The sequence below is a fragment of the Aquarana catesbeiana genome, linkage group LG01 (genome assembly GCF_042186555.1).
Source record: "Aquarana catesbeiana isolate 2022-GZ linkage group LG01, ASM4218655v1, whole genome shotgun sequence".
NCBI lineage: Eukaryota > Metazoa > Chordata > Amphibia > Anura > Ranidae > Aquarana > Aquarana catesbeiana.
The window spans coordinates 926715886-926728800 of NC_133324.1; the positions used below are offsets into that span (position 1 = coordinate 926715886).

The 12915-nt window shown below is 43.5% G+C and overlaps 1 protein-coding gene across 1 annotated transcript in view; it reads left to right on the forward strand.

The window, feature by feature from the left end:
- The window catches only part of LOC141128079 (vomeronasal type-2 receptor 26-like), a 49953-nt gene extending 37753 nt beyond the window's left edge, over nt 1–12200 (forward strand). Inside the window, exons 4-5 of the mRNA XM_073615147.1 lie at nt 6281–6404; nt 11290–12200. Of these exons, the coding sequence (XP_073471248.1) occupies nt 6281–6404; nt 11290–12200 (1035 nt within the window). The remainder of the gene's footprint in view (nt 1–6280; nt 6405–11289) is intronic.
- Nucleotides 12201–12915: the final 715 nt, after the last annotated feature.

Below are 12915 nucleotides of genomic sequence, written 5' to 3' on the forward strand. Positions count from 1 at the left end.
CAAAAACTCACGGACCAGGCAAGGAGGGCATTAATCAGAGAGGCAGCACAGAGACCTAAGGTAACCCTGGAGGAGCTGCAGAGTTCCACAGCAGTGACTGGAGTATCTGTACATAGGATGACAATAAGCCGTATGCTACATAGAGTTGGGCTTTATGGCAGAGTGGCCAGAAGAAAGCCATTACTTTCAGCAAAAAAAAAAAAAGGCACGTTTTGAGTTTGTGAAAAGGCATGTGGGAGACTCCCAAAATGTATGGAGGAAGGTGCTCTGGTCTGATGAGACTAAAATTGAACTTTTTGGCCATCAAAGAAAACACTATGTCTGGCGCAAACCCAACACTTCACATCACCCAGAACACCATCCCCACAGTGAAACGGGGTGGCAGCATCATGTTGTGGGGATGTTTCTCAGCAGTCAGGACTGGGAAACTGGTCAAGGTTGAGGGAAAAATGGATGGTGCTAAATACAGGGATATTCTTTAGCAAAACCTGTACAACTGTTTGTGATTTGAGGCTAGGACGGAGGTTCACCTTCCAGCAGGACAATGACCCCAAACACACTGCTAAAGCAACACTTGAGTGGTTTAAGGGGAGACATGCAAATGTGTTGGAAGGGCCAATCAAAGCCCAGACCTCAATCCAATAGAAAATCTGTGGTCAGACTTAAAGATTGCTGTTCACAAGCGAAAACCATCCAACTTGAAGGAGCTGGAGCAGTTTTGCAAGGAGAAATTGGCAAAAATCCCAGTGGTAAGATGTGGCAAGCTCATAGAGACTTATCCAAAGCAATTTGGAGCTGTGATAGGTAAAAAAAAGGTAGCTCTACAAAGTATTGACTTTAGGGGGGTGAATAGTTATGCACATTTACTTTTTCTGTTATTTTGTCCTATTTGTTGTTTGCTTCAAAATAAAAAAAAAAACATCTTCAAAGTTGTGGGCATGTTCTGTAAATTAAATGATGCAAATCCTCAAACAATCCACATTAATTCCATGTTGTGAGGCAACAAAATACGAAAAATGCCAAGGGGGGTGAATACTTTTGCAAGGCACTGTATATATAATGATTGGTGTAAAAAGCAATCAAATACCTTAAAGGGGTTGTAAAGATGTTTTTTTTTTTTTTTTTAAATAACAAACATGTTATACTTACCTTCACTGTGCAGCTCGTTCTGCACAGAGTGGCCCCGAACCTGGTCTTCTGGGGTCCCTCGGCGGCTGTTTCAGCTCCTCCCCGCAAGCATTTACCACCTTCATGCGAGCTCCCTCGCACGGTGGTGAGTGCTTGCGGGCGCGCTCCCGTGATACAGCTGGCGGCTATAGCCGCTCGCTGTATCACTCGGCCCCGCCCCCCGGCGCGCCGCGTCATCGGATGTGATTGACAGCAGCGCGAGCCAATGGCTGCGCTGCTTTCAATCCATCTACTGCAGCCAATCAGCGACCAGGCTGAGCTGCAATGAAGCTGACGAGGACGAGGAGCGAAGATTCGAGGCGTCAGGTAAGTAAAACGGGGGGGCTGGGGGCGGTGGTACTGTCAAAAGTTTTTTCACCTTAATGCATAGAATGCATTAAGGTGAAAAAATTTTTACCTTTACAACCCCTTTAAATCAAATCAAATATCCAGGTCCTCCTTGGAACACAGAAGGTCATCCTTAGGATCAGTATGAGTCCAGAGCTGAACTGAGTGAATCCAAAAAGGAACTTTTATGCCCCGTACACACGAGCGGAAATTCCGCCAGCAAAAGTCCGATGAGAGCTTTTGGTCCGAAAATGCGACCGTGTGTATGCTCCATCTGACTTTTGCTGGCGGAATTCCAGCCAGCAAAAGATTGAGAGCATGTTTCAATTTTTCGGTCGGAAAAAGTTCCAACCGGAATTTCTGAACATCTGTACCTATTCCGATGCGCAAAATTCCTACGCATGCTCGGAAACAATTTAACCCATGCTCGGAAGCGTTGAACTTAATTTTCTCGGCTCGTCGTAGTGTTGTACGTCAACGCGTTCTTGACGGTCGAAAGTTCAGCAAACTTTTGTGTGACCGTGTGTATGCAAGCCGAGCTTATGTGGAATTCCGTTGGAAAAACCATCCAAGATTTTTCCAACGGAAATTCCGCTCGTGTGTACATGACATTAGAGTGAGAAGGCTTGAATACCTCGATCTGCTGATTCAATGTCCCAGGCTTTCATGTAATGAATCCAGACTATGATTGCAAGTGGGTCCTGTCTGAATGAATAATCTATGGGGAAGCAAAAAGGGCCTCAACCTGAGCAGTTTCCTTTCAATAGTTTGTATTGGGTTTTATATACATTGCAAAGAACAGAGCACATGACAAATGTTCTTATATCAATCTACAAAAACAAAACAAGTCAATAAAAGTGATAAGGCACTTAGTGCATGGTACACAGCAAACATTTTTCTGACAGTTCGTTGAGAAGAGAAACAAAAATACTCAACTATAGCATGAAAAGGTAAGTGGAGATTCACCTTTGGTTTGATCATAAGTTCTAAGAACATAAAAAAAAAAAAATACTACTGGTAAACGTGAACATATACAGTCAGATATCCTAAATAGGTTTAGATAGCGAAGCATTAGGGTATATATAAATCCCACCACATAAATGTAAGCCAGTTTGAAGAGCTAGAGAGTCCAGGGTACCATACCACCCAGGGCTGCCAGTGCTTAATACAGGATGAATATTTACCATTGCTAGACGCAAAAAGTGTTTCATAAGTACTATGCGTGTTTGTTATTTGTACAATCTCTTTCAAGATGGGATGTACAGTGTCTTTCCAGTTTCGAACCAGAGAAAGGCAGGCTGCTAATAGAATGTGGGATACCAATGTCCTCACCCAGGAAGGAATGGAGTCTATTTCTAGTGATAATAAGGCCATTCCTGGGGTTGGTAGGATGGTAATTCCCAGGACTTGAGAGATAAGGTTGAAAAACAGGAGCCAATAGTTAATTAGCCTGGGGCAAGACCATAGAATGTGTGTCAGAGTCCCAGGGCTTCCACAATTCCTCCAGCGTTTGGGAGATGCTTCTGGGGAAAATTTAGATATGCGGTAAGGTGTGAGATACCAGCGTAGTAGGTTTTTATGGTGCAGTTCCCATAGATTTGCACTCCTGGTAGAGGCGTATGTTATAATCAGCGCTCTCTGCCATTGAATCTATGAGTACTCTCTGTTAAATATCCCTCTCCCATGCCAAGATTGGGAAAGGTTTGACAAACTCTTGTTTATTTTGAGGGTAGGTATAGAATAGCAAAATATCCTTAGTGTTTGTATGGTTCGCTAGATAATATTGGGCTATTTGTCAGGGAATAGAAGTAGTCAAATTCCCGTAATGTCTTATTAGGTGGGCAATTTGCAGGTATCTATAGTGTTCAGAGTGGTGGATGGAGTGTTCTATCTGAAGGTTTCGAAAGTCTTGAATGCTCAGCCAACATATAGGTCCTCCAGCGTGAAAAGGCCACTGGAGCACCAATTCGCTAGGGTAATACCAGGAATCAAGAGTGAAAGAGCAGGCAGAGGGAATTTCAAAGGTGTTAGTTTGTGGCTAGATGGCTTAACATAACATTGTAAAGAATCAGCAAGTAGAGCTCAAAAAACCCGTGAACCGTTGAAAGCCCTAATTGTTGGCTGGATATGCAAACATACTGCACCTTTGATTTGGTAGTAATATGTTAACATCGCTGGAACAAATAGGGTAGTGAACTGTGACATGAGTTATGGACAAAAAAGTAGTAGGTATCTACACTGGCAGTCACAATACCCTGAAGATGCCATATTAGGTTCTCATTGAGACAGAATATGATACCAGATGTATATGTGTGTATTCTTTTACAATGAAACAAGAAAACATTATTTTTCTAGTACTTTTTAAGAAGAGTTCATTTTCAAGATCCCACTGGAGGAGAAGTTTATTTTAACGAGAGAGGAGAGATGACCCAACTCTATTACATTTACAATTATGGAGATGTTTCTGATGGAAAGTTTTATCTCAAGCACATTGGAATATTCAATGCATCCGCTTCTGAAGGTAGACAGCTTGTCATTTTTCAAGATGACATATTATGGAAACACGGTGAGGTCAGTGCCTTTATGAAAGCAATTTAAGACAACAATGAGACAATGCTTGTCCCATCAAAGTGAAGACCAAACCTTTCGTACAGTATTCTGACACAAGGTAGAGTTTTGCAATCCTCCTGAAATCTCCTGAGACAATGCCATGCTACAACGTAAGAGTTTAGACCAGGGGTGCCTTTTGATGTGGCCCACCACCAGTCTCCTGCTCTTGGATGGCGGGTTGGCAAACCCAGATCGCGGGCTCAAACCAAGCATTAGTGTGAAGAACGGAGCCGGCGCTAGAGGAAGCAGAGCCGGTGCTTCTTCTATAGCGCTGTCTCCTGTCATAGGTGGAGTGATATAAAATGTACTCCACCTGTGACAGTTGCCAGCATTATACAGGAAGCATCAGCTCTGCACTCTATTGCAACTGCATGCTCCTCTCACACTGATGCTCAGGGATGGTGGGTCGGGAACCCGCAATCTGGGACAGCAGCCACCAGGGATACTCACCAGCAGTACCCACCAGCAGTATCTGCCAGATGTACCCATCGGCAGTACCAACCAGCAGTACCAACCAGCATTACCCACTGGCAGTACCAGCCAGCAGTACCCACCAGCAGTACCCACTGGCAGTACCAGCAAGCAGTACCCACCAGCAGTACCCACCAACAGTACAAGCCAGCAGTACCAGCCAGCAGTACCAGCCAGCAGTACCCACTGGCAGTACCAGCAAGCAGTACCCACCGGGTACCCACCAGCAGTACAAACCAGTAGTACCCACCAGCAGTAACAACCAGCAGTACTAGCCAGTAGTACTTGTAAGCAGTACCCACCAGCAGTTCTTGCCCTGGAGGACAGCCAGCAGCAGCCGCCAACCATACCTGCCTGGGGGACAGCAGCAGCCAGTGATACCTGCAGGAATCCTGAGGAAGCAGTAAAAATTGAGGTCAGTTGAGGTGCAGGTAAACCACAGCGCATCAGTGTGAAAGCAGCCTTTAGTACCTTTCACAGGATTGGTCCGATCTGCTTAAAAAAACAGAAGGGGATCTGTCCTCTTCTGTCTGGGAGGATCAGATCAGAGGGCCCATTGCGTTGAGCGGGCTGTGTCCGTGTCTGCTCTACATATGCAAAGTGGACACAGACCTGTCATTCGCCTGCTCCGCTGATTGTGGCCCGCGACCAGTTACCAAGCCGCTAAAGTGGCCCTCGCTCTTCAAAAGGTTGGGCACCCTTGCTTTAGACCATTTCATTTCATTTTGATTGTGTCTTAAAATTTTTTTTAGCTTTCAAAGGGTCAGTTTTAATAAAATGTTAAGTGAGGTGTAGTAAATCTAGGTTCCATCATGTACACGAAAAAAAAAAAAAAAGGTTTAGAGCAGGATCATTCAACAGGACCATAAAATGTAACTAATATCCCAAGCTATAAAGCAAAGGCTTGAGCATCAGTAGTAAGATCAAGGATAAGTACTTCAGTACATTCAGCTAATGCTCATTGTCCTGTGCTGTATGCTTTATGCATGATTGAGGTCAGTGGCGGCCTGTCCATTAGGAGTGCACGGGCGCCGCCCTTTCTATCCATGCAGGGCACCGGACACATGGATTACAATGTTTTTTTTTTCAAGCACGTGATTAGAGCCTGAGGCTCTAATAGGCTTAAAAAAAGGGTGGGCTCTGGGAACAGAGCACTGCGCCCTGAGCCCACCCAGTTATGTGATTATTTGCTATTTTCACACTGATTCTCCTCCTGGCCAATCAGGAAGGACCCGTTTCCTGATTGGCTGAAAAGAGAAGCGATTCTATTGGCCTAGGAGGAGGAGGGAGGAGACACGCAGGTGCCATGATGCCGATGAGACGCAGGGGAAGCCTGACCGACCCACCAGCTGCCACTGCCACACACAACACGATAATCAGTGACAGCCATGCTCCCTTCTACGGATGAATGGGGGACACGGAGAGGCCGGGACATGGAGGAGAAGGAGGAGGGAAGCCACAGCCGGCGGGCACTTACCAACATGTCAGTTCGAGGGCAGCACAGGGTAAGCCGCAGGCGACCGGGGGGGGTGTGTGTGCCACCCCCCCGACTGATGGAGCACCAGCCGCCACTGATTGAGGTCAAGATAATCAGCTGGAATGGTCTTCAACAGATCATGGTTGTAAGTTTCTAATTTTCTAAGTTTATTCTTAAGTTTTTGTAATATTTTTGTTTTGCATTTAGATTCCTGTGTCTACATGTTCTGAACACTGTCCACCAGGTTATAGAAGTGTTATGAAGAGGGGACACCATCGGTGCTGCTTTGAATGTTTGCAGTGTTCAGAAGGGGAAATATCCTATGAAACAGGTGCAATTTCCTTCTATGTTTCTGAACAAGTTTGATCACAGGCTTGATAGGCCTATCTGAGATACTAGACTGGCAAAGGTGGTTTCTTGCCTCAATATGGCAGAAAAAAGTGAATATTTTTAACTGTACTCTACTGGTAGTTCAACAAATCGTATACAGTAGTACTTCACTCAACAATTTATTTTCACTTTTAAATTGTTAATTTAATACAATCTATAGTGTGTTTGTTAGTAAGACATTTCTTCTTTTTTTCTTCTTTTTTCTTTTGATCATCTTAGAGGTACTGTATTTAAATGGTGTAATTTTTTCTCATTTTTATGCATGTTCCAATGGTAGGCTAGCCCTGTGGTATCAAAATACATTTTTTGGAGCATTAAGTAGAGATAGGAGGATTAATGATGCAAAAAGTGGAAGTGGCCAGGAAAAAATATTATGGTGTATGGCTTTGTTCTAAAATCTTTCCCTGACCCATTGCAAACAACCCATAGTTTTTTGGATGTTCTTTTTTCAATTTCCATGTATCAAACATCAGAAAGGAGTAGAATTCCACAGAATGTGTCAAGAACATAGGTGTAGCAATAGGGGTGCAGCCTCCCTGTCACACCTGGAGAGGAGGGATGGCGGTGCAGAGTATATTAGACCCAATCAGCTGTATTTTCTTGTAGCATCTGAAAGCACGGTTCTCCTCTCCCCCCCCCCTGCATTCATCTGATACAGCTGATCAGGTCTAGTAAATGCTGCCCCCCATCGCCCCTCCTCTTCAGGTCCTCTTGCTGCTCAGGCCCCCCTCCCCCCACAGCACTGCCAGCTCCCCTCTTCTTCTCTCCTGCCAGCTGCTGTGGGGGATGTCAAGATGGAGAGGGGTGGAAGGGGTCAGTAAATGTGTTGTTTTCCAGCCCCTTCCTTTTGTGAAGGAACACAAAGAGTTATCAGTACTGATCACTCACTGTGTTCATTCATAACTGAAGCATAGTAAACAGTATTTTCTATGCTTCCATTTGTGAATGAACAGGGACCCGCTCAGCACAGAGCACTTCTCATTAATTTACTGTCCAGTGCAACTGAGGCTATAGAGAAAGGGACTGGGGATTAGACCCCTGATATATCACCAAAGCCCCTCACAACAGGGCTCCTAAAAAAGTTTGTAAAAAACAATAAAAAATAACATTGTAAAAAATAGTAAAACAAATAAAACTGTAAAAATAATAAACTACTGACACCATCCACTGCGATACTCACACAAACCTCTGCTCTACTGACACCGTCCTCTGCCCTACTGACAAAGTCCACTGCTCTACTGGCTGACACCATCCACTGCCCTACCGACACCAATTTCTCAAACAAAAATTTCCCAGCACGCTTACCAGCTTGTCTGCAAATAAACCAAATTGACCCTAACAATATACTGCAACCTTGATGTGGCAGCAGTGCCCACGTCAAGGCATATCTGTATACTGCGGCCCTAACTCTACAATATATAATATACTTATATATTTTATCATAATGGGGGATTTTAATTATCCAGACATAGATGGGCGGAGGGAACCACGCATTTGTTTAAGGCTCGCCAGTTCCTAAATGTCTTGCAGGACAATTTCATGGGTCAGATGGTAGATGCACCAACTAGAAACAAGGCGTTACTAGATCAATACAATACATACTTGATCACGGGTGTGGAAATGCAGGGCAATTTAGGAAACAGCGATCACAGGTCAATTGACTTTAGTATAAATCACACAAATAGGAAACACACGGGGAACACAAAGACACTGAATTTCAAAAGAGCCAACTTCCCTAAACTACGAACCTTGCTAGAAGATATAAATTGGGATAAAATCTTAGAAACAAAGAACACGGAGGAGAGATGGGTTTACTTTAAGAGCATATTAAATAATTGCATTAGCCAGTGCATCCCATTGGGAAATAAATTTAAAAGAGCGAACACAAGTCCTGGATGGCTTAACTCCAATGTAAAAATGCATAAAAAAGCAAAGGAGAAGGCCTTCAAAAAATACAAGGCTGAGCGATCATTGTCAGCATTCAGAATTTACAAAGAATGCAACAAGATATGAAAGGGCGCAATTAGGGTGGCTAAGACAGAACACGAAAGACACATAGCGGAGGAGAGCAAAAAAAATCCCAAGAAATTCTTTAAGTATACAAACAGTAAAAAAGGGAGGACAGACCATATTGGCCCCATAAAGAATGAGGAAGGACATCTGGTTACAAAGGACGGTATTTAAATCATTCTTCTCCTCAGTTTTCATGAGGGAATTTGGGGGCTTCATTAACCAAAACTGCAGTGTTTGTCCTCATGACACATCACAGGAAGCACCCTCATTGCTATTCAGTCAAGTAATTGCCAGACCATTGTTCCTAATTTTCACTGACAGTCTACTGACTGGAATGGTACCAGCAGATTGGAGAGAAGCCAATGTAGCACCAATATTTAAAAAAAGGCCAAAATACATCCCTGGAAATTACAGACCAGTTAGCCTAACATCAATAGTATGCAAGCTCTTGGAGGGAATATTAAGGGACTATATACAGTATTTTAGTAATGAAAACGGTATCATTAGCAATAATCAGCATGGATTCATGAAGAATCGTTCTTGCCAAACCAATCTATTAACCTTCTATGAGGAGGTAAAGCTGCCATCTAGATAAAGGAAGGCCGTGGTGTATCTGGATTTTACAAAAGCATTTGTCACAGTTCCCCATAAACATTTACTGTACAAAGTAAGGTCTGTTGGCATGGACTATAGAGTGAGTACATGGATTGAAAACTGGCTACAAGGGTGAGTTCAGAGGGTGGTGATAAATGGGGAATACTCGGAATGGTCGGGGTGGGTAGTGGGGTCCCCCAGGGTTCTGTGCTGGGACCAATCTTGTTTAATTTGTTCATAAATGACCTGGAGGATGGGGTAAACAGTTCAATCCCTGTATTTGCAGAAGACATTAGGCTAAGCAGGGCAATAATTTCTCTGCAGGATGTGGAAACCTTGCAAGGAGATCTGAACAAATTAATGGGGTGGGCAACTACATGGCAAATGAGGTTAAATGTAGAAAAATGTAAAATAATGCATTTGGGTGGCAAAAATCTGAATGCAATCTGCTCATTAGGGGGAGAACCTCTGGGGGAATCTAGGATGGAAAAGGACCTGGGGGTCCTAGTAGATGATAGGCTCAGAAATGGCATGCAATGCCAAGCAGCTGCTAACAAAGCAAATTGAATATTGGCATGCAATAAGAAGGGGATTAACTCCAGGGATAAAACGATAATTCTCCCACTCTACAAGACTTTGATCTGGCCTCACCTGGAGTATGCTGTTCAGTTCTGGGCACCAGTCCTCAGGAAGGATGTACTGGAAATGGAGCGAGTACAAAGAAGGGCAACAAAGCTGATAAAGGGTCTGGAGGATATTAGTTATGAGATAAGGTTGCGAGCACTAAACTTATTCTCTCTGGAGAAGAGACGCTTGAGAGAGGATATGATTTCAATTTATAAATACCTTACTGGTGACTCCACAATAGGGATAAAACTTTTTCACGGAAGGGAGTTCAATAAGACGTGGCCACTCATTAAAATTAGAATAAAAGAGGTTTAAACTTAAACTGCGTAGAGGGTTCTTTACTGTAAGAGCGGCAAGGATGTGGAATTTCCCTTCCACAGGTGGTGGTCTTAGCGGGGGGGCATTGATAGTTTAAGAAAACTATTACATAAGCACCTGAATGACTGCAACATACAGGGATATACAATGTAATACTGACATATAATCACACACATAGGAAGGACTTCATGGACTTGTGTCTTTTTTCAACCTCACCTACTATGTAACTACTATACTGTATATTTTCAGAGTCTCCAAGCTGGAGCATACATAACAGTGTATAATTTAAGGGCAGGCTTGCCTGAAGGGAGTCCAATTCTCCTTAAAGTTACAGGTACAAATTGGACATCCAGCAATAGCACAATGGCAGCCAGAGGCAACCAATGTACCCCCACCCCAAATCAGGGAACAAGTTATACAAAAATATGGCATCCACCCCAACTTGTAACACCAGCCTTTGCCCTACTGACACATCCGCTGCTCTACTGACACCATCCACTGCCCTAATGACACCTTCCACTGCTTTACTGACACCATCCACTGCTCTACTGATACCGTTCACTGCCCTACTGACACCAACCTCTGCTCTACTGACATATCCACTGCTCTACTGACACTGTCAACCGCTCTACTGATATTGTCCACTGCCCTACTGACAACAAGCTCTGCCCTCCTGACACCATCCACTGCCATACTGATACTGTCCACACACAGGTAGATCTTCACTTCTCAAAGGTTGCCTACCCCTGTTTTATACTGCGTAGCTGGGAAAAAGTGATTACCGCATCACCCTGCATAGATAATTCAGTAAACTCAGAGGGTGCTGGCCTGCTAGGCAGGGGCCTGCCCAGGCCCACCCTGGGCCCTCTAACTTTCCGGTTTCACCTACACAGGGTTATGAGACAAGCACGCAGTGGAAGCTGTGAATGGTAGTGGGGGGGCCCAAGTCAACTTTTACATTGGGGCCCACAAGCTTCAAGCTACTCCTCTGGTCAAGAAGTGAGATCACTCACAGAAAAATTATCATTCTCAAGGAGGGACCAGGTGGGGGAATGAAGGCAGGCTCATATATCAACACAACAGAGATCATATTGTCCTGTGTGATTCTGCCGGACAGATAACATTTTGGTGAGGATACCCTACAGATAAAAAGACACACCAACATTCTGTATTGTCTTATATGATGCAAGGAGTTTACACTCCCCTCCTGTGAGTGTTATTATGAGAGATCACAGACTTAAACTGAAAATAAGTATTTCATTTTTCATTTTCAGACAAAGGATCATGCCATACATGTCCAGAAGACCAGTGGCCAAAGGACAACAGATGTGTGCCAAAGCCTGTGGAATATCTAGCTTTCAGAAGTGATACAATAATTCAACTTGTTTCCATTATCTCAGTGTTATTATTTCTTAAAACCTCTACAATTTTGGGAATCTTCATTGTATTTCGGGACACTCCACTTGTCAGAGCTAATAATCAAACTCTGAGCTTTATTCTCCTCATCTCCATCATGTTAAGTTTTATTTGTGTGTTTTTATTTTTGGGCCATCCAGTACACACAACATGTGTGCTACGTCAGACATCATTTGCAATCATCTTCTCAGTCGCAATCTCTTCTATTTTGGCAAAAACTATTATGGTCTACTCAGCATTTAAAGCCACCAAACCTGGAAGTCCCTGGAGAAAATGTATTGGTATAAAAATCACAAACTGTGTGGTTCTCCTTTGTTCTTTCATTCAGGTTTTAATTAGTATTATTTGGTTATCTATTTCCCCTCCTTACCCAGAAAGTAACACTCATTTGTATGTGGACAAAATAATCATTCAGTGTAATGAAGGATCTGTGGTGGCATTTTCCATACTCCTGGGTTACATGGGACTTTTAGCAGCTGTGACTTTGATTGTGGCTTTCCTGGCAAGAAATTTACCAGACAGTTTTAATGAGACCAAATATATCACTTTCAGCATGCTGGTGTTCTGCAGTGTCTGGGTCTCCTTTATCCCAGCTTATATGAGTGTTACAGGAAAGAACACTGTACTCGTAGAAATATTTGCTATAATAGCATCTAGTTGGGGCATTTTGGGTTGTATATTTTTACCAAAATGTTATGTTATCCTGGTGAGACCAGATTTAAACTCAAAAAGTAACTTACTAAAACAAGCACACAATAGACAGCAATAACTTGTAAATGACCCGCAGAAACCTTCACCACTTCAATCCTTTTCTTCTCTATTCTGCTACTGACCACCTCTAAATCTCACCCCTGTCCTGCCCCAACCTAGCCATTTCTTTCTACAATAGATACCTGTCCTCCGCCCTGGACAAGCTTGCCCTTCTCACTACACACAGAATTGGGCCCCCCTCCCTACCGTCCTGGCAAACAGAGGATACCAGAGGTCTCAAAAAATGTAGCCATGCTCTTAAGTGTCTGTGGCGTAAGACTAAAGCCTCATACACACGATCAGATTGTTGGCCAACAAAGCGTCAGACTTTTGTCCGAAGGGCGTGTGCCAGGAACTTGTCTTTCATACAAACGGTACACAATTGTCAGCCAACAAACACAAACATAGTGACGTACTACGAGGAATTTCAGATCTTGATCTTAACCTTCTGCTAATGTCGTGTTTGGTGAGCAATGATTCTGAGCATGCGTGTTTGTACTTTCAACTTTTGTGTGATGGACTTGTGTACAGACGATAAGAATATCTGACAACAGACCATTGCAGCCGAAAATGTACTAGCCTGCCCTCCAACATTTGTTGGTGGAAAGTTGGACAATTGTCTGATGGAGCGTACTAACAGTTGGATTTTAGGCAAACAGTCTGTCATCACACAATTCCCTGCTGAAAATCTTATTGTGTGTACGAGGCTTAAGTCTCACAGACTTCAACCAATA